Source organism: Podarcis filfolensis, assembly GCF_964270895.1.
Source record: "Podarcis filfolensis genome assembly, chromosome: 16".
Classification (NCBI taxonomy): domain Eukaryota; kingdom Metazoa; phylum Chordata; class Lepidosauria; order Squamata; family Lacertidae; genus Podarcis; species Podarcis filfolensis.
Window position 1 is genome coordinate 33,259,552 of NC_139620.1, and position 21,738 is coordinate 33,281,289.

General features: G+C 45.4%; 1 protein-coding gene across 1 annotated transcript in view; it reads right to left on the reverse strand.

Moving 5' to 3' along the window:
* Window positions 1-21,738, reverse strand: part of ULK1 (unc-51 like autophagy activating kinase 1) — a 113,821-nt gene that overhangs the window by 61,694 nt on the left and 30,389 nt on the right. The window contains exons 6-8 of the mRNA XM_083589860.1: window positions 10,346-10,519; window positions 9,779-9,852; window positions 3,380-3,481 (exon numbers count right to left, since the gene is read on the reverse strand). Of these exons, the coding sequence (XP_083445986.1) occupies window positions 3,380-3,481; window positions 9,779-9,852; window positions 10,346-10,519 (350 nt within the window). The remainder of the gene's footprint in view (window positions 1-3,379; window positions 3,482-9,778; window positions 9,853-10,345; window positions 10,520-21,738) is intronic.

The following is a 21,738-nucleotide window of genomic DNA, read 5'->3' on the forward strand; positions in this document are numbered from 1 at the left end:
TGTTCCAAGAGCTCACCAAGGATGGCGCACAGTGGAGGATGTGGGGCCACTCACCTCTCAACCTCATTCTACCTTCAGCCAGCCCCCACCTGCATGCCCCCTTTCTTATAAGCAGTTCAAGGGGACAGGACTGCTTATCAGTTTCCTCCTGCTCAGTTTCAGCATTGTCCTTGTAGAACTTGGCAGGGAGAAGGATGAGGCCAAAGCTGGAGTTAGCTGGGTCAGGCCTCAACTACGGTTGGTCTCCCCTGCTTTCCATCCCAATCAGCACCAGTCGCCATTACTTGAACATGCTGAGCTGGTGTAGCAAGTGGGATTAAGAGTACGAACCAGGAAGTCTCTAGGTGTAAATCTCGCCTTAGAAAGGAGAGAAGGGAAGTCACTGATCTAGGAAAGGAAAGACCTCAAAAAGTGGTCTGGCTGGAAGTTGTATCACCACTTAGCATGAGCCTAATTAATCTGGTTCTCCCAAATTAATTATTATATCAGACCCCAAAGTCCCAGACACCTCTCGGTTATTATTAAAAATCACACCCATATGTGAAAACGCAAAACTCCAATTCTAGTTTCTCAAGGCTGGAAGAGAACTGCTGTTGTGCAAGTCAAAACATCGTCAAGGTCTGCAAAAACCTGACTGCACTACTTTATTATTTTTTAAAAAAGAATATTTGTTTAGGAAGACCTTTGAAGAACTCCTGTTATCTTTAGAATGCTCCAGGGGGCCCTTGCAACTCATTTTACTACTTAATTAACAAAAATAATTGAAGAAAAACCACACAAAATCCCACTTCCTCCTCTCCCTCCTGCTCCAGATGACCTCTCTCACGATCAAGATATAAAGAGCAATCCCGAGGCAGGGTGGAGCCAGGACATTTAAATATGTACACCCCAAGCATCTTTGTAAAACCTGGGGTTAGGAACACACAGACAAGGAGACTAGAAAAGTTAAGTCTTGTTTGTGATCACTATTTGAGCTTTGCCCACCACAAAAAAAGGAGCATTGGGGGGGAATCATCTAAGGGAGGAAGCAGCTTTTTAAAAAGTACTGAATGTTATAACGTGGTTGCCACCATGCTAGATTTTCTAGTAAGCTTGCCAAATCAGTTTTATCCTTCCTAGCCAGGTCCTTTGTGTGTGTGGCAATCATACTGGCAGCTGGTATCACTCGCTTGCTTGCTGAAGCCGAAACTTTGGGAGGTCCACAAATCTTAGCTGGCCTTGGGATCCAGCCAAAATGTATGCTTGCCACACGCACAGCCTGCAGACAAAGGAGCAAAGGATGTGCTCGATGTTACGCCATGCTCAGAGCTTGAAGTGATGGGGGGGCAAGAAGCCCCTGCCCTCCTCAGCTGGGGTACTAGAAGGCAGGGGGAAAGATGGCTCATCCCTCTTGCACAGAGTCTCAAAAAACACAGCAGGTAGTCTTGATGCTCTTTCCAAGTGCTTAGGACACCATCAGGCAGATTTCCTGCTCTTCTCCATGCTCGGCAGTACAGCAATTATCCCCGAGGTTGAACTTGCCATGCTCAAAAGAATACTTGCTACACCCATTCTTAAGTCTCTCGGAGCAGAATGGGTAACACTTCCTGGTTAACTATCCCTCACGCGGTGATAAGTTAGCTTGGTAAAGTCAGCTACAGTATGCAAGCATAAAGCTGAGCATAATCTGATTGCAAAATCAAGCATTGCCTTTCAAAAACATCCAGAACACAGTGGACAGATTGTTAGGCAGACCTTGGTGGAACAGCCCAAGACCTTAGAGAGGCAGAAAAGCCAATGTCACATGGGTCAAAGCCAGTCTAGTTATTTTGGCAACTGAGGCAGAAAATTCACAAGTGCCTCTCCCACTTCCTGGCAGTAAAAATAAATTTAAGCAACGAACATCCAAAATCAACTACCTAAGGCAGCTGCCTCATTTTGCCTAATGGTTGGGCTGGCCCTCTGTATTGAACAGATTACTAAACTACTTAAGAGATATTACTCAGTACTTCTGGTTTGTTTCTGGGCAGTGTTGGTGTTGACCTACAAAAGCTCCAATGCCCAAGGCAAGGTTATCAGAAGGCTTGCCTTCTCTTGTAGGAACCTGCTGAGGACATCAAAAGGCGTGTCTTCAGAAACAGGTGGGTGGCTACCAGAGACAGGCTTTAACTGTGGCAGCATTTGGGATTTCCCCCTCTACTTTTCTTACCTACTGAATCATTCCACTGCTGCTACATCTGAGGGAAAAGCGGTTGGGCTCAGAGAGCGGAGGAGGAGCTGGTATTGATTTTAGGGTTTGCTCGTTTTCATTTTGTATTTTTATATTCTGATGCAAGCCACTCTGGAAAGCTGCATTATCCAGAGGAGATGTGAATGTATTTTAAATGGGAAAAGGCTTTCTAAAACCTTTTCTCCCAAAATGGTGCGGAGGAGGATGGCATTAGAAGTCTAGAGTGGGCGAGAGAAAGTGTCCCGTTTCAGTCCTTGCAGAGCGGATGGTGCCTCCTACCTGGGCAGGAAGCTCTATGTCTACCCCAGGGATCGGCAACCTGCGGCCCACGGGGGTTGTTTAAACAGCCCAGGAGCCGCCCCCGAACTGAGCCAACCACTCGTCTACCCCATACAGTTGCTAATCCCCAAAGAAGCTTCCCCTCAGGCCAATGGCCTGCCCAGACAGCTGCAAACTGGGAAACAGGCACTAAATGCAGCTAGGGACCCCTGACCATTAGGTCCAGTCGTGACCGACTCTGGGGTTGCGGCGCTCATCTCGCTTTATTGGCCGAGGGAGCCGGCGTACAGCTTCTGGTTCATGTGGCCAGCATGACTAAGTCGCTTCTGGCGAACCAGAGCAGTGCACGGAAACGCCGTTTACCTTCCCGCCGGAGCGGTACCTATTTATCTACTTGCACTTTGACGTGCTTTCGAACTGCTAGGTTGGCAGGAGCAGGGAGCGAGCAACGGGAGCTCACCCCGTCGTGGGGATTCGAACCGCCGACCTTCTGATCAGCAAGCCCTAGGCTCTGTGGTTTAACACACAGTGCCACCCGTGTCCCTAATTGCAGCTACTTGACCCCAATCTCCTCACACTTGGTTCCATTTTTCTCCAAGTACAGCAAGGGAAGAATCGCCCAGGGCGGCATACAGATTCAATAAACAGAGTAAATAAAATGAAGGAAGAAAAACAGTGCTACCATCCACCGAGACATGTGGCATTTGCAACAGACCTTCTTGCGTCCCTCAGAAGGCCAAACCCAAAGTTTCTCCCCATGTGACATGGATGATGCTCAAGTTGGAGGCCAGAATTCTTTTTTTCAACGAAAACAACCTCCGAGGAGAGGCAGGTGAGCAATCCAGAAGGCCTAATGGGCAGCCATGAAACTAAACCACAAAGGTAACTCACCTGGAAGGGGGCTTTTCCAGTCAGACACTGGTAAATGATGGTGCCAATACTCCATAGGTCAGCTTTGGCGTCGTAGTGTTGGGACATAATGACTTCTGGGGCCTGCAATAGGAGAAGAAAGGGAACATTACACTTTGTTTTAATGCCTCAGCTTCCGATTTATTTTATTTTATTTTTTAAACCTTTTTCTTGGTAACTGTGAAAGAAAGTGAGTCCCTTTGGAGTCTCCCTTTCCAACCACCATGCATACGCATATACACACACATACACACACACAGAGGCCAAGATTCCACAAAAGAGATTAGAGATTTTGTTCCCAGCTTAGAACGATGTAGTTATACAGGCATGGAGAAGGTTATTTCATAACTCTAATCTAGTTAATTCAGGCGTGATTTTGCTTTAATGAGATAAATAAACTAACACCTTATCTCCTGACCTGCTGGAGATTTGGGGGGGGGGTCCATGCCCTTCTCATGCATGCATGTTTCTGTTTGTGAGAATATATAATACACATTTGCATATTCTATTTGCATGTTCTATTTGCATGTTCTATTGCAGCTACGGGAGGCAGGGGATGCTAGCCAGGGTTTTTGTCCCAGGTGAAGCCTCCAAAGGGGCATTACTAATGCTCCCAGCCTCTGTATGTGTGTACGCAAATGTGGGTGCCAAATTGGGTCTTTGACCTGGGTGAAATAAAGCCTATTTTTGCTCTTGTCATATGTACTTGCATCCATATGTATCTGCATTCTATATTACAAGGGTAGCCAACACAGTGCTTTCCAGATGATGCTGGACTACAACTCCCATCATCCCTGGCCATTGGGCTATGCTAGCTGGGGCTGATGGGAGTTGTAGTTTAACAACATTTGGAGGTCATCGCATGGGCTAACTCATGTTCTGTTGCAGGGGTAGGCAACCTAAGGCCCGGGGGCCGGATGTGGCCCAATCGCCTTCTCAGTCCAGCCTGCGAACGGTCTGGGAATCAGCGTGCTTTTACATGAGTAGAATGTGTGCTTTTATTTAAAATGCATCTCTGGGTTATTTGTGGGGCATAGGAACTTGTTCAATTTTTTTTCTTTTTTCAAAATATAGCCCGGCCCACCATATGGTCTGAGGGACGGTGGACTGGCCCACGGGCTGAAAAAGGTTGCTGACCCCTTTTCTATTGCGCACACACACATAAGTCACCACACTAAGCAAACTTCTCCCCTAAAAAACTAAAACCAATGTGCACACATGTTTGAAAAACAGCAACATCTTTTACCACCTGCCACCCAGGTGAACAAAGGAATCAAGCCAGGACAGGTAACACCAGACTTCACAGCCTGAATGACAATCTACAACAAGCTTCCCAAGAATATGGCCTACTACAAAGGAGAGTGTGAGGACAGCTTCCAGGAATGGCGGAGAAAGCTCCCCAAAGTCTGGCAATCACCCCTAGGCCTTGGCAGTGAAAAACCCACAGTCAGCTCCCTGCTTTAGGGCTGCACCAGATGAGGGTAAACAGACCAGTCGGCATAAACCTAGACTTGTCCTGATCACACATAATAACAGGGAGGGATGGGGCCCGATATTTATTACAGAACTCCCCACCTCCCCCTGAATAATCTCTTTGCAATTCCTCTCATGCATATTCCCCACTTCAAATAAGATCCAAGCAAATTTGGCTGTGAGAACGAGTGGAACAAAAGCTGCAGTGGGTTTTTTTCTAAGCGTGGGTGGGTGGGTGGTATCCTTCCTTATAGAGTCTGGATGTATCCCTCTGGATACATAAGCATCAGGATGTGAACGCGGCAAACCCGGAAGTATTTTTCCAGGTTTCACCCCACATGCATGCGCAGAAGTGGTCCTCCAGTTGCGAATTCCTTGGGATGCGGCCGGACCTCCGGGACGGATCCCGTTCGCAACCGGAGGTACCACTGTATTTTCTACACTTTTATTCCACCCTTGTCCCAAGTAGCTCCAAGAAGTCCACCATTTTATTCCCACCATAAGCCGGTGCTTCCATTTCCAACATTTGTACAATTGACACTAATCTAGGGTGATGAACCTGTGGGCACATCTGCATAGGACTTCAACTCTCATTGGCCAACAATCAAGGCAAATGGGAACTAAGGCCCAGAAACACCAGGAGGGCCATAGGAAAACAATAGCAAGCTCAGTAGCCTGCAACACAATAAAATGGACAGAAACAGTTTTCCTAAAAGCAATCAGATACTGCCTGCATGCCAACCCTTTCCTTCTGGGAAAGCCTGCAGAAATAAAAAGTTTTTCACATTAGACGAAATGTGTATGATGTTGGAGCCTATCTAACCCTTTGTTTTACAAAGCACATCTAGTTTGGTCATCAGCCAGGAGCCCTTCAGCTATTCTCTCCTTCTCTCCCTCCCTTAGCCTTGCATCCCTCATAGTGCCAATTTATTTTCACAGCCATGCTCGGAGCTCTTCGGAAGAAGATGGAGACGTTTAAATGCCTTAAAGAAGAAACTTGGGAGTTTGCTGCCTCCACCTGCAATGCAAAGTGGAACAGTCCATTCTAACACGGCAGCCTTTTACCATGTATGCTGCAATTAGGTCTTGATTCACACTGAGAGCCATGATGACAGGTCTAGCCAATGCCCTCGGTGAATTAGACGTCAAAGGCAACTGCTCATTTGCCAGGTTACCTGCAGGGATCTCCTGTGTGCAGCTGTGCCGGGTTTTTATTTGCCTTATTAGAAGTTCCTTGGCAGAACACTGCCATGGGAAAGGCTAATCTGAAAACCAGATTTGATTTGATTTTTGCGGGGGGGGGGGGGGGGGGAGAGGCATTAAACACAACGAACTGGTCTAGCCCAGCTGACACCACCTAAGGTAGTCCAGTATTGTCTGCTCATGCTGGCAGCATCTCTCTCTAGGGTTTCAGACAGGGAGTCTCCCGCATCATCTACTACCTAATCCTATAAAAGCAAGGAAGCAAAAACTTGGGAGATGGCAGGAATTGAACCTGGGATCCTTTGCATGAGAAACCAGGGTTGTAGCACTGAGCTATGGTCTCTTATTAGCTGGAACAGAGGGACAAGAGTTGTGTGGGAAGATTGTGAACTGTTTTCTTTTCAACCTCCACATGAAACTAAAGCACACACGTAAAGAGTCGCTGTGACTCGATTCCCGTTATTCTTTATTTGGGTTGCGCACCAAGCTGCTATTGCATGTTTGCTAACCTCATACAAACAAGCCGTTGGCTGCATCCCCTAAGCTTGGTCCTTCGCCAGGACTTCCTCCCCCTGCTGATCTTTGCAATCTTAGCAAACACTCTGCAGGCAACCTAGTCATAACAACAAAGAGGCCAGAGAGAAGAATTAGATGCCATCAAAGGCTATCCTTTGAAAATGAGGCCTTGGCAGAAGCAGCAGCAGCGACAGACCTCAAGGAACCTCTCCCTTTCTGAGGCAGTGCATAATGGAACAAGAATTCATCTCTCCCCAGGGCTGAGCTAAAGATCACACCACAGGGTGGCAAGCTAGGCATGGATATGTGGGGGCGGGGTGTGTGTGTGTGTGTGTAAAGTTAGCATTTTGTTAACCCGTGAGGACAAACTTGAAGTTTTGAGAATGTGTTCATCGTACACAGAGGCTGGATTTACACACACATCATGCACATATATGATGCTCGGTGTGTTTGTGATTTTATTAATGTACACCTGGTGATTTGCAGCTTGATGTGCAAATTGGATTTATGAAAAAGCAGGTTCAGGTTCGGATGTCATGACCAAGCCATGGTTTGAGTCATTCGGGCCATTCCTTGAAGTCACTCACATTCTTCCTCCACTCGCATGCTCCAATACCCAGCCTCACTTCCAGGTCCACCGTAACCACTGCTTGTCATTATGTCTGATTCACACAAACCATGAGTGCTGCAAACCAAGTCAGAACTGGACACCACTATTTGATTTGCCCGATTCATATACATAGAGAAATCAATTGTAGCTCTTGTGAGCCAGGAAAAGAAAAAGGAGGGAGATTGGAGAGTGGAAGGAGGAAGCATTCAAGACCAAGGCATTGTCCAAACAAACCAAGTCATGATAAATCCATGACACCTGATGTAGGCTATTCACACATGCAATTCATCACTTCACTGCCAACTGAAACACAAGAACTTGTGAACCATGTCACAGTAACGGGAAAGCTGGGACTGTCAAGTGCACTTTCAGATGTAGACCAGGCTTGCTGTTACTTAACATGTAAAGGTCCTAAGGCAGACTCTTCAGGTGGGAATCAAGTGCCCAACACCCATACACAAACTGTCTTTTCCAACATAAGCTTGGTAGCCAATCTCATGGCAATGAGAAAAGATCCCAACCCCCCGCCCCCGCAAATTCATCCTGTTCAAACCAGACAAGTCTCTCTCTTTCCTCTTCTTTCCATTAGAAGAGGCAGCACTATTACTGTGGAACAGGATTATATATTAATGACAGGAGATAGAACTGGAGGCATTACCAAATGGATGCTGTATTTCTGTCTCATAGCAAAACACTACCATCAAATGGAAAGTAAAGAGAGCAAGGAGACAGACTTCTTGTGATTGCTTTCAATCTCAGACTTCATTGCCTGTTCTCCTAGACTGCTATTTTTTATATATTTTTTGCAAAGAATCCAGCTGAGTCCCAAAGGAGAGGGGGCAGTTTTACAAAAATCAAAACTTCCGTCTTCAGCTGAAAACATGGCATGATCCAGAGTAGAGAGGGGGAGCTCCTTCATGAGTAAATCAGAAGGAATGCTTTTAGTCAGAAAGTGATTCCCTTTCAGATCGTCTCACCCCAAATCAACTTCAAATGGGGCCCAGCAGAAAAGCCCCTGAACCTATTTGCCCATAAAGTGGTAGGCTTTCTCCACTCTGGAGGGGCTGTTGTGCCTGCAAATTTCAATCACTCCTGTCCTTTCCTGAGTACTAAGAGGCAAGCATGGCTTCTTTGTTAGCTAGGACTACAGAATGCTTTCCTATCAAGAATATACTTCCTTTAACATAAGCTTTCTTATTTTATACCAAGTATATATTTTATACTTATTTTATACCTTTCAATTAAAGGTGTGCTCCAAGCAAGGATTCATTTAACTGAAGTTAATTTCTGCTGCTGCTGCATAGAAACCCTAAAAGCAGGCAGAAAAACCCTTTCACAAATACAAAGCACTGTCTGAAGGCACACTATACTGCAATATTGCTGAAGCTAAGCAGGCTTGCATCTGGTGCCTAGGTGGGAGACCCCTCCCCACTGAAATCAGTTCATGTCACCTTGAGTTCCACAACAAAAGAGAGCCAGGTCTAGGTAAATAAATACAATCGTAGCCCAACTGATAATTTCAGAGCCAAGCTTTATCATGGAGTACAGGCCCTGGAGCTGAGCTCTGGCTAAGCTAACCTCTGAATGAGACTACTCTATGGCTTTTTGCCTGCACAACAGCAGAAAACACAATAGGCCAGAGCAACAGAAGACCACCTGTGTTCACACAAAGCAGCAGCGACAATGAAGATTGGTTTATGACCCCGAACAGCATCCCTTTGCATACTAAGTTATGGGGAGATACATCGTTTACAATCAGGATTCTAAAATCAATACATCAATCCACACTCAACTGGCACAGCCGGCAGGCCCAGAGCCAGCTATCAGCTCAGTTGAGCATTGGCTGAGGGCCAAAGGAGTGTGCAAAAGCCCCTCACCAACACGACCCACTTTTGAATGGGAGCTGCCCAGAGGGTGCAGAATTCTTACAGTAAATATCAATCGCTCACACATGCACAGTTCATCACACTTAATGAGGGCAAATAATCACAGGGTGGAACAGGGCAATGCAGATAAGCACAGGTTAGATTCTCGGTGGCTTCCATTAAGTTCTATGGTACAAAGCACAGGCAAGACTGGGGAGAGGAGTCCTGGGTTCAATCCCTGGGAGAGAGATAGGGAAGATTCTTGTCTGAAACTCTAGAGAACCATTGCCACCTACACAATAGTGAGGCAGATGGCCAAGTGGTCAGACCCTATGTTCTACCTCCTCACGATCCCACAAAATGGGAGATTGCCGGAAGCAAAGCAACAGAGAGACACCAAACCTTTAATGGGGAGCTGTAATACAAGAACTGTTCTTTGCCCCGCTCATCACCACTGTGGTGGTTTGACAAGAAAATGCAGGGTTGATTTGTTTTAATCGGGCATTTAAAGGCACATGGCAGCAGAGATGCAAAACAGGATTGATGGCAGGGAACATCATACAGCAGGAAGTGAGAGGAGACCCAATTGGAACAGAGCCTTACATTCACGTTCAATAAGCTTCATTAACGGATGGTTGTTTTTAACTCCCCACATTGTGCAGTGATAAAGAATAGTCCCTACTGCGGGCAAAATGATAACCAGAATGGACTTACCATGTACATGGGGGAGCCACAGAGAGTCGCAGCCATCATATTGCTCTGAAGGTATCGTGCAAATCCAAAATCAGCTACACGCAGAACCAAAACAAGCCAAAAAGAAAGGAAAAAAGAGCAAGGTTAAAATAAATGACAGCTCACAAACACAGTACACGCACATGAGTGACCACCACTTGGTGACGACAAAGGCGCACTTGCGTGTGCCCAAACAATTGTCGTTGAGTGCAGACAATAGTTTTTGTATCACCCCAAAACACAGAATATATTTTAACAGAGGAAATTGTTGCACTCGGCTGTCAAACACACTTGCTATAGAGTACGCTGAATACTTCTGTGTAAATTCACATAGAACTGCAATATAACAATCCACTGAGTGAAGCGGACAAAAATAAATAAAAATGCATGACTTCTTTTTTTTTTTTTTTAAAGAAAAAGCTAATTACTTGGCCTGGTTTGGAATTCCACTCGTGATATTTGTAAAACTAGTTTCAACTACAATATATGTTACACATTACCAGCAAACATTTTTTTTAAAGAAATCAATGGACAGCTCCAGGGGCTTACCAATCTTAATGCGAATGTTATTGGGGTTTGATTTTTTGCCCCCCACAAAAGAAAGGAGGATGTTTTGAGGTTTCAGATCCCGGTGGATTATCCCTTTGCTGTGTAGCACCTTCATGGCGCCGGCAATTTGCTGCAGAAAGAGTCTGATCGTATCTTCGCTGAGGGTCCTCATACCTAGAGAGGGGGAAAGGTGGGGGGAGATTAATAGCTGTAAAACCAGCTATTATAATAACTGATAACCATCTATGATAAGGAGCGAATATCACCCATAAATATCTAATGCTGCAAGGAATACATACGAGGCGCAAGGGCCAATAGGGATAGGGGCATGGTACAATTTATTTAAAATTGTTGCTTCTCCCAAAATCAATGCAATTTACAAAAGCCACTGCAGCATAATATCACAGCCCCCTTCCAAACAGCAGCAGCAATAAAAACACATAGGTTTCCATATTATCAAGGAACGTCCCCCCACCCCCCAAAAAAGGCTCCGAGTTCAGGAGAGTGAAAACTCCTATCCCTGCATTTTATCTTTACAACAATCCTGCAAATTGGCTTAAGGCTGTGAGGTGGAGATTAGCCCATGCTTCATGACTGAGTAAAGATTTGGACCCGGGTCTCCTAGTCACCATCCAACACTCCTGCCACCTCGGCTCCATAATGAACATTTACGTTATTATTTTTGTAACTGTCTTAAATGCAGTTGACGAATCGACTAGGAATCTGTTATAATTTGGTCAGTCCTAGCCGCAAGTTCAGGTCAAGTGACAGAAGTGAGCAGAGCCCCGTTTCCCAAAGCCCTCAGGGAACTGGGCACGAGTTATGAGACACGACGCGTTAGAAAATACCTCAAGAGTTATTAAAGAGGTGTGTGCGTGTGTGTGCACGCCATGCTTTTGCTGCGTTTACCTCAGAGCAGCTGAGCGAGATCAGGCTCACACACAAACAATGCATCATGGGGGGAATTAGCCACTTCCTCGGACACAAGTCACCCTCTTGCCATCCCCTCAGGCGGACGGTAGACAACGTTCCCTCTTGCACTCAGTAAAAGTCAAATTAACCAACGATTTGCCTTATTTTCACACCATTCAAGATGTGATCCCCGAGGGAGACACCTTACTCAGCCTACTGGCCTGTCTGCCGCCTAATAACTCGGTTCTCTAGGACTCCTAAGAGGATTTAGTTTTCTTTGCTTTAACACAGGTGTAGGCATCCTAAGGCCCGGGGGGCCGGATCCGGCCTAATCGCCTTCTCAATGTGGCCCACGGATGGTCCGGGAATCAGCGTGTTTTTACATGAGTAGAATGTGTGCTTTTATTTAAAACGCATCTGTGGGTTATTTGTGGGGCATAGGATACATAGATGTCAACTTTTCCCTTTTCTTGAGAGGAATCCTATTCGGAGTAAGGGAATTTCCCTTTAAAAAGGGAAAAAGTTGACAGATATACATAGGAATTCATTCTCCCCCCCCCCCAAAAAAAATATAGTCCAGCCCCACCACATGGTCTGAGGGATGGTGGATGGCCCCATGGCTGAAAAAGGTTGCTGACCCCTGTTTTAACGTATTCCTTGGGGCTGCCTTTTGGGGGGCAAAGGCCTCATAAAGCGGCATAAAATATAGTAACCACAATACAATAATCCAGAACAGGATTAAGTGGGTTGAGCGCGCACTCTCTCTCTCTCTCTCTCTCTCTCTCTCTCTCTCTCTCTCACACACACACACACACACACACACACACACAGAGAGAGAGAGAGGGACCAATGTTTCTGGACTGCAATGCCCATCATCCCCGACTCCCAGCCAAGCTGGCAGGGGCTGATGGGAGTCGGAGTCCAACAACATATGGAGGGCCACCGGGTTCATCATGGCGACTTGCCATTTTGGCTACTACATCTTGCTGGAGGCAGAACTCCTCTCAATACCACTTGCTGGGAGCTGCAGATGGACTTCGGTTCTGCTTTTGGACTGCCCATCACACAAACACACGCCCCACTGGGTAAAACACACAGGACTAGGCCCTTTTGCTGAGGAAATTTACCGCAGCTTGGGATTCACAATTTTACACACACACATTGATATACAGGTTTTAAACACGGGAGGAGGAAGGGGAGCGGACAGAGGCCATCCAAAACCTAGCTTAGTCAGCAGCATATCGCCGACCCCTTCACCTGTTCACAGAGCCAATGCCAACCCTGGGTGCTTCTTGCGAGGGCTTGCCAATGTGCACATTCAATGCCAAGGCATGCTGACTAATGCCGTGACAACGTTTTGGCAAGAAGCAAACCCGTCTCCTCTTCCGCCACGTGGAGGGACAAGCTGAGCTCATCCTCAACATTTGGGCCAGGGAGTAAACACACAGGTGCCTGGGCTGGGGGTGGGGGGCAGCGTAATTCAAAACGCTGCCACTGCCTTGCAGTTGAGGAGTAAAGGGAGTCCAGAACAGGAGTGGAATCTAGGAATCGAGGCAAAGTTACAAGTGCCGAATTGCTGCCATTTCAAGGACGGAGGGCCTGCAGCATGGGCTCAATGCCGGATTACCAGATAGGCAGAGTAGGCATCGGACAATGGGCTCCACACCTTTTAGGGGCCCTGCGAAAGCAGTTCAAAATAATCAATTTGATCTTGAGAGAAAATTACAATCAAGCTTTCTTAGCTCAACTTGCTCCTCCTGTATTCTCCCTGTCCAATAAATCCAGAGGCAAAACGGTCGCTGAGCATCAAGGTTACATACACTGCAGCAATGCCGTCCCACATTTGCAGCTGTTTTGCAGCACACTTGCTCAAAATCTGGTCCTCACTGCCCTGTGTTGGTGTCATTGTAAGAAAAAACAACACCTTTCTAGCCCTCATTGATTCAGAAAAAGCTTCAAAACAGGTAGAGAGCAAACATTATGGAGAGGAAGCTGGGAAATGAGGATGAAGGATTCTATGTGGAAGAACTATTGGCAAATTTGGGGAACTGGAAGGAAGCTTCAGTGTGGCTCCCATCTTTCCAGCTCATTCCTATTTTTCCTGCCTTCTAATAACATCAAGGAGTGTCTGTTCTGTTTCTCATACACAAGTATGTAATGTTCTTATCATTCCCAGCTGATCTATCTTTTTTACAGATTGAGGTGTTGGAATTGCAGACCCTCCAAGGGTACCTATTTTCCAGGGACAATCCCGGATTTACAGAAGCCGGCCCGGTTTCTGATTTTATCCTGGAACATGCCACTTTACCTTAAGGTAAAGGTAAAGGGACTCCTGACCATTAGGTCCAGTCGCAGATGACTTTGGGGTTGCGGCGCTCTTCTCGCTTTGCTGGCCAAGGGAGCGAGCGTACAGCTTCCGCGTCATGTGGCCAGCATGACTAAGCCGCTTCTGGTGAACCAGAGCAGCGCACGGAAACACCATTTACCTTCCCGCTGGAGCGGTACCTATTTATCTACTTGCACTTTGATGTGCTTTTGAACTGCTAGGTTGGCAGGAGCAGGGACCGAGCAACGGGAGCTCACCCCGTCGTGGGGATTTGAACCGCCGACCTTCTGATCAGCAAGCCCTAGGCTCTGTGGTTTAACCCACAGCGCCACCCGCGTCCCACTTTACCTTAGGACATCCCTATTTTCAGGAGAGAAATGTTGGAGGGTATGAAATTGTACAATTTCAGACTTATTGGTACTATTCTTCCACAAAAAGAACTACCCCCCCGCCCCGTCCTAAACTTCCTCATATGCTCATATGCTCCAAGGCAGCCCTTTTTAGGCAAGTTTTTAATGTTTGATGTTTTATTGTGTCTTTAATATTCTGTTGGGAGCAGCCCAGAGTGGCTGGGGAAACCCAGCCAGATGGGCAGCATATAAATAATAAATTATTATTATTGCTATTATTATCACTTTTTTATTGTAATTTTAATTAAATTTTCAAATTCTACATTTCAAAATGAACATTTTGCACAATGCCATATATCCTTTGACTTCCCTTCTTTTCCTTCCATGGTTCAATTTACTTATCTATCATTCCTGCATATTTTACCATTCTCATATCCTAACTTTCTAACTGCAGGCTTTTAAAATGTTCAAAGAGGTGGCATCCCAACCCCTACATTGCTATTGTGAATGCAGTCCTTTGTACCTCAGCCTCAGGGAACACAATCTGGATGGTAGTAGCTGTCATTTTAAATGCCACACCAAAGAAGCGTAGCTAATCTTTAAAAGGTCTCTGTTGTTAAGAAGAAGAAAAAGTTTTCCAAGAACAGAACCAATTATTCAGATTGGCTGGCTCCTGCTCTAGGAAACATAACTCCATTAAGACCAAAGATTAGCTACCAACTAATGGAGAAAGTGAGGGGGCAGACAAAAGAGCATTACAAAACAGTAAGCAAATTAGGAACCACTTTAAAAAAAAAACAATTGTCAAAATGCCTCCATTGGTGACATTTTTCAAAAATCTTGCAGAATGGTGTCCCTGTGTCTATCTATGCCCATGAAGAAAACACACAAAATATGGTACTGGGCTGAACAGCTGTCTTTTGAAAAACCACAGCTTCCCACTCCCCCATCTTTTCTTTTTAAATTTAAAGGAAGTTTCTAGTCCTGTTGGTATAAAGATAAACTTGAAAGAGAAGTCTAAAGGTGGAGAGATTTCAGAACCCAGAGCGAAAGCCAAAATAAGAATTCCAACCTTCAAAGGGAGGTATTCCCCCCTACCACTCCCCCTACTGACAAGCAAAAGCTGAATAATATAAGCAAATTTACATAATTTATCCAGGTCACTGTATTTGGGCATTCTTGCTACAAAGATTTGGGGCCAGATGCAGCGTGCCGGAGTAACCAGGTGGAAACAGGAACCAAAATAACTACATCATCAAGTGGCAGCAAATATCGTATTTTTCGCTACATAAGACACACATTTTCCCCTCCAAAAATTAAGGGGAAATGTGTGTGCGTCTTATGGAGTGAATGCAGGCTCCTTGGCTTCAACAATAGCAACGTGAAGCCTCTGAAGCGCAGTGGGAGCGCTCCCGCCGTGCTCCGGAGGCTTCGGGTTCCTTTCGCTGAAGGGTAGGTGACCCTTCAGCTAAGGCACAGCACCCCTTCAGCTAAGCGGGAGGAGAAATGAAAGGGGCTCCATTTATGGACCACCGGTATAAAGTTTACAGCATGTAATGCCTTAAGAGAGAACATTATGAAAATGATTTATAGGTGGTACATGACCCCAGTCAAGCTTGCAAAAATCTATCATACGCCCAATAATAAATGCTGGAAATGTAATGAAACTGAAGGTACTTTCTACCACCTTTGGTGGACGTGCCCAAGGATCAAGGTCTTCTGGGAAATGATCTATAATGAAATTAAGAAGGTACTTAAGTGTACCTTTCATAAGAAACCAGAGGCCTTTCTCCTGGGCATGGTGGGCCAATTGGTGTCAAGGAAAGATAGGACGTTCTTTATGTATGCTACAACAGCAGCAAGAGTTCTTTTAGCAAAGTATTGGAAGACACAAGAACTACCCACGCTGGAAGAGTGCAGACGAAGGTGATAGACTATATGGGACTGGCTGAGATGACTGGCAGAATCCGCGACCAAGGGAAAGAGACGGTGGAAGAAGATTGGAAGAAATTTAAAGTTTATCTTAAGAACTGTTGTAAAATTAATGAGTGCTAAAATGTCATGGGTAATGTAAAACAGAATTGCAGTGACAAATAATTGGGTAAGAGAAAAAGGATTAAAGAAAGTGACTTATAAGTAATTGAAATTAGGGGTTGCAGGAAAAGCTTAAAACAGGGATGCAGAAAAGGGAGGTATGGGGAAGTTGTTGAAACAAAGTTTAAGAAAAAGAGGTTATGAAATTATACGTGTTTATATGTTTGTTCGTTTATGTGTTGTTAGTTGTATTGTGTCTTAATATATGTTGGAAAATCAACAAAAATTTATTTTAAAAAAAAAGAAAGGGGCTCCATTTCTTCTGCCGCTTCGCTGAAGGGGCGCTGCGCAGAGAGGGGGAGAATTTTTTTTCTTGTTCTCCCCCTCTAAAACAAGGTGCGTCCTATAGTCAGGTGCGTCCTATAGAGTAAAAAATGCGGTAGCCACCTTGCAAATTAACCACACCCTCCCATTTTCACAGATGGAAATGGGAACACTAAGACCCTATTCTCACCCGCAAGGATCATTACCCAAGATCCTTCCTTCACCCCCACTGGACACTCAATTCTGTCTGTTGCTGTCGTTTACAAGGGGGGGGGAGCAGCAATAACTCAACAGCTGTAGCGTGCGAAGAGGCAGGTTGAGCACTGCCAGGTGCCTTAGTGTTCACACACAGGAGTTTAGATGCATGCATGCTCGAAGAAAGAAAATAAGGTGATGGACTATATGGAATTAGCAGAAATGACTGGCAGAATCCGAGACCTGGGAGAAGAGTTGGTGGAAGAAGATTGGAAGAAATTTAAAGACTATCTTCAGAAACACTGTAAAATTAATGAATGTTAAAAATGATGTTGGATTGAAAATAAGAGGCACTAGCAACAAAGTTAATGAGAATATGCAAAAATGAGTTGATAATGGATGAAAATATAGAGCTATAATATGTTAAGATATAGAGTTAAGATAAACGAAAGAGGGTAAGGGTTTGCTGATCTGATTATTTAAATGGGAATACAAAAAGGGGAGGTGTGAGGAAGTCAAGGAAACAAGCTAATGAGTTTAAAGTTACAAAAAATGGGTTTGTTTTTAACTCTTTTGTATCTGTTTTTTGTACTTTGTATTTTTATTTTTATTTTTTTAATGTATTTTTGTATGGTTTTTTTCTTTTTTTTGTATTTTGTAAATTTATGTTTTTGTAAAATTTCAATAAATATTTAAAAAAAAAGAAGAAAGAAAATAGACCATGGGTAGGCAAACTAAGGCCCTGATGTGACCCAATCGCCTTCTAAATCCAGCCTGCGGACAGTACAGTCCATTTCTTTTTTTTAAAAAAAATATATAGTCCGGCCCCCCACAAGGTCTGAGGAACAGTGGACCAGCCCCCTGCTGAAAATGTTTGCTGACCCCTGGCATAGACTCAACGCAGTAGGCACCCAAGTAACTAGATCTACTCACTTTAAAAGAGGAATAGGCAAATTTGTGGAGAAGAAGGCTGTCAATGGTTAAATCACTTTGCAGGACCTCTATACATCTTGCCTGGGACTCGTGTAATCCCATTCTGACATTTGAGATTGTAGACACAATTCAATCCCTAGCTAAAGAGGCTTCCTCTACTTAACCTGAGCTTTGGAAACTTGCCTGACGGATGTCCATACAGAAAGCATTCCAAAGTTTGGGCACCACCACCAGAGAGACCCTGTATTTGCAGTGGGGACATGCCAGATTGCAAGGCATTTGAGACTAATATTCTTATGATTTGGGCAGATCTATATAGAAAGCCCTGTCTGGCAGGTGTTGTTCCCTTTGTTTGTGTTTTTGCCACAGCTGAGACATTTTGGAGCATAATGGCCCGATCTTAAAAGTAATAATTTTATCTATATTTTAAAAAGCCACGTGGTATGCACAGTTCTGCCGTCAAGACTCCTCCGCATTCCAGCTGCTAAAAGCCAAATAAATGATCTGAACTCATCATTCATAAAACATTACAACGCTAGCTCCGGAGGGGAAATAAGAATTCAGTTTTTTTAATCTTTCCATTCCAGCAGCTCAACATGAAAGAGGTTTAAGCGGCCATGATCAGTGGGGCTGGGACAGGAGAATTCATCCTTTTTTCCCCTTGCTCATGAACCAACTTAGCACCAAACTGACAAAAAGGAGGATGACAGCCTTGATTAACATTGTTTTGTTTAAACATGGCCGAAAAAAACATTCTGAGGGATGATTAAACATGGAGAGACAGCTTTAATCTTTTAAGTTAGCGCGTGAGACTAAAGGCTTTTAAAAAGGAAGTGTGTTTAGCTGCAGGAGGGAGAAGTGAAGGGAAACGCATTCTAAATTCACTGTGCATTCAGAAGAGTGGCTACTTTAAAATCCAGAAATATAGAAGCCTGTCTCCATTTGGAAGACATCACAAACATTTGCTGATCTGCTGTTAGCGTGTGTTTTTTTTTTTTTTAACTTTTACTGCTAAAGGACGAATTACTGGGATGAAGGAGAACAGCAGGAGATAGACCCATTTCTCGTTTGGGGTAACTGGGACAGCTGGTTTTTGGAGGCGTTTTATAGGAACTATCTCCCTGGTATCAGAGTTGGAGGGAGCCTTGCAGACGAGCTAGTGCAACCCCCCACAAAATGGAGGAGAAAGGGCTGCGGCTCAGTGGTGGGACAACTGCTTTGAAAGCAGAAGGTCCCCGGTTCTCTCCCTAGTGTCTCCAGGTAGGACTGGAAACCTGTCATCATGAGGACCATACTGAGTTAGACGAGCCTGTGGTCTGACTTGGTAGTAGGCAGCTTCCTACACATGAAGGTTCTCCATGCAGGTGGGGTTGGGAAGTGCTGTTTCTCAGCAGGAGAGCGCCTGCTTCGCATGTAGAAAGTCTCAGGCTGACCAGTAGAAGGTAGCTTCCTAAATTCCTGCACAGGAAATGCAGAGCAGCCCCGACATTTGGCTGCCTGCACTCCTCTTGAAGACTTCCAACAAGAAAGAGGCCACCAGCCCTCTGAGTAAAGGGTTATATCAGGGGTTGACAACCTGGTCCCTGCCACCCACTAATGGGCGTTTTAGGATTCTAGGTGGGGCAGTAGGGGGTTCTATGGCACAAGCTGAATCCTCCTTCCATCGAGCACTGGTGGGCGGTAAGGAAATCATGCCATCAAGAAAGATGCATTAGTGGGCAGTAGGTATAAAAAAGGTTGACTACCCCTGGGTTATATTGTGGTACTGCCCATACCATGAAGAAGCTTATTAAAAGCTAGGCAGTAGAGGAAGCAGATGTGGACAGGGCCTCCTGGATGGTGTGGGAGAACTCAATGATGTGGGCTTTGTTTTGCTAGTTCCTGGGAATCGCAAGCAGATAGTGTGCTATTGCCCCCAAGGTCTTGCCTGCAGGTTTCCCAAAGGGATCTTGTTGGCCACTGTGAGAACAGGATGCTGGACTAGGTGGGCTAGGTGACCAGCACAGCTCTTCTTAAATGTTCGTTTAAAGGGAAAGGGACCCCTGACCGTTAGGTCCAGTCTTGACCGACTCTGGGCTTGAGGCACTCATCTCGCTTTATTGGCCAAGGGAGCCGGCATACAGCTTCCGGGTCATGTGGCCAGCATGACTAAGCCGCTTCTGGCGAACCAGAGCAGCGCACGGAAACGCCGTTTACCTTCCTGCCGGAGCGGTACCTATTTATCTACTTGCACTTTGACGTGCTTTCGAACTGCTAGGTTGGCATGAGCAGGGAACGAGCAATGGGAGCTCACTCCGTGGCAGGGATTCAAACCGCCAACCTTCTGATTGGCAAGCCCAAGAGGCTCTGTGGTTTAACCCACAGCGCCACCCGCATCCCTCAAAATGTCCTTTTACTGGATATTAATTCTGTATTTGTTCAATGTTATTATACGTCACTTTGCAGGCTCATTTTAGAGTCAAACAGCAGGCTATCCAGCATGTGGCTCTGACTGGTGCCTGCAAGGGAGACCATTGGGGTTCATGTAACTTACTGCGACTTTTAGCTAATACTAGAGGTTTTAAAAAAATAAAAATAAAAGAGGAATAGTTGTTGCAAGCAGGAAAAAAACCCCTAGAGTCCCATCTCCTTCCCCCCAAATTGGGTAGAGGAAGAGGTATTAAAACTGGGTTTTGTTTTGAGGTTTTCCAAGGTTAAAACATGAGATTAAAGGGCAAGATGTGGTTGTTGAGCAGACAAACATTTCCTAATTTCTTTCATTCAATGAGCCTGGATTGCTAAACCTTGCTTCAGGCAAATCATTTGCAGTATTTAAAAACAAACAACCAAATCAGCAAAAGGAGGGGGGCGGGACTTAATTGCAATGATCTTGTAAACAGAAAACCAACTGTTGAAAAGTAGTCTAAACAAAACCAGTCATTACTGACCTAGATTATATACAGCCGGTAAATGAGGGCTCAGGGCTTGGATATTATCAATCAGGAAGTAATGTCCAAAGAAGCAGAGATGACAGGCGGCAAACTAGTCATTAGCATAAGTAGTGTTACTCCAGACTTTGCTTTCACAATAGAAGACAACAAATGCTGCACTTTTCAGGGTCCATGTCAGATTTTGGTGGACCTCCTTTGTAAGCAAAAGCCATAACTCAGAGGCAGAGCATTGCCTTGCATGCAGAAGTTTCAATCTCTGACAACTTCAGGTAAGCCTGCAAGAGAACCCTGTCTGAAATCCTGGAAAGAGGCTACCAGTCCGTGGAGACAACCTGGAGCTAGACGGACCAACGACGACTCCTTAGATGTCAGCTTCCTATGTCCCCCCACCAAGTCACCCACCCACTCCTCCAAAACACATCACCCTACATACAGTTGTGTGTTTGGGTGGGAGGGTGTGGGGCCACTACTAGGTTTTGATTTGTGGTGGGTTGTCATCAGGTTAAGGATGTCCAAGCGGGACCACCCCCTCCCTTGAGGTCATTGTTAGTGACAGGCTGGGCTTCTAATTGTCCTGAACCCCAGCGTACCCGAAGGTAAGTCCTAATAGTACACACAGTCCCAAGAGTGGTGAGAAAGTGCAAATAGTCAAATACCAGTCCAGGTCCAACACAACAAGCAAGGTCCAAAGTCAAGATCTGCAAGGTCAGGTCCCCACTTCTGCAGAATCTCCAGGGTATCTGGGGTCAGTCCTAAGTCACAGTCCAGTGATGTTGCCAAAGCATGGTCCATCAATGGAGAAAGTTGGGCAAACACTGGGTCTCCCCCTTCAGGGACAATTAGGCCTCAGAGTACTTCCTAACATTACATGCCTCCACATGAAAGCCATAGAAAAGTACTTCTGGCATGTGGATGGGATCATGGAGTCATAGAATTGCACAGTTGGAAGGGACCCCAAGGCTCATCTAGCCTCCTGCAGTGCAGGAATCACAGGTATATAATCCCTGACAGGTGGCCATCCAACCTCTGTTTTAAAACACCCAACAACTTCCAAGTTGTTGCTATCATTGAGCCTACCGCTCGAGTCAGCACGGTTGCATGGAACTTCTCCATATACGAGGCAAAGTGGTAGGAGGAGCTTATCTTGCCACGCCCCTCATAAGGGGGCAGGGCAAGGTCCAAGCCAACCTTGGCACATCACAGCAACACTTCCAAATTCCCTAAATCCCTAGAAGAGCTGAAAGCTGATCAGAACTCCCCCAAAACAGGGACAACAGCACGAAAACCCTAAGCACAAGTTTTGCAGAATTAAAAAAAAAAACAGTGATCCACTTATATATTCCAGGCGCCACATTGGAGTGGCAAACATTTCGACATGCTATTTAGGTT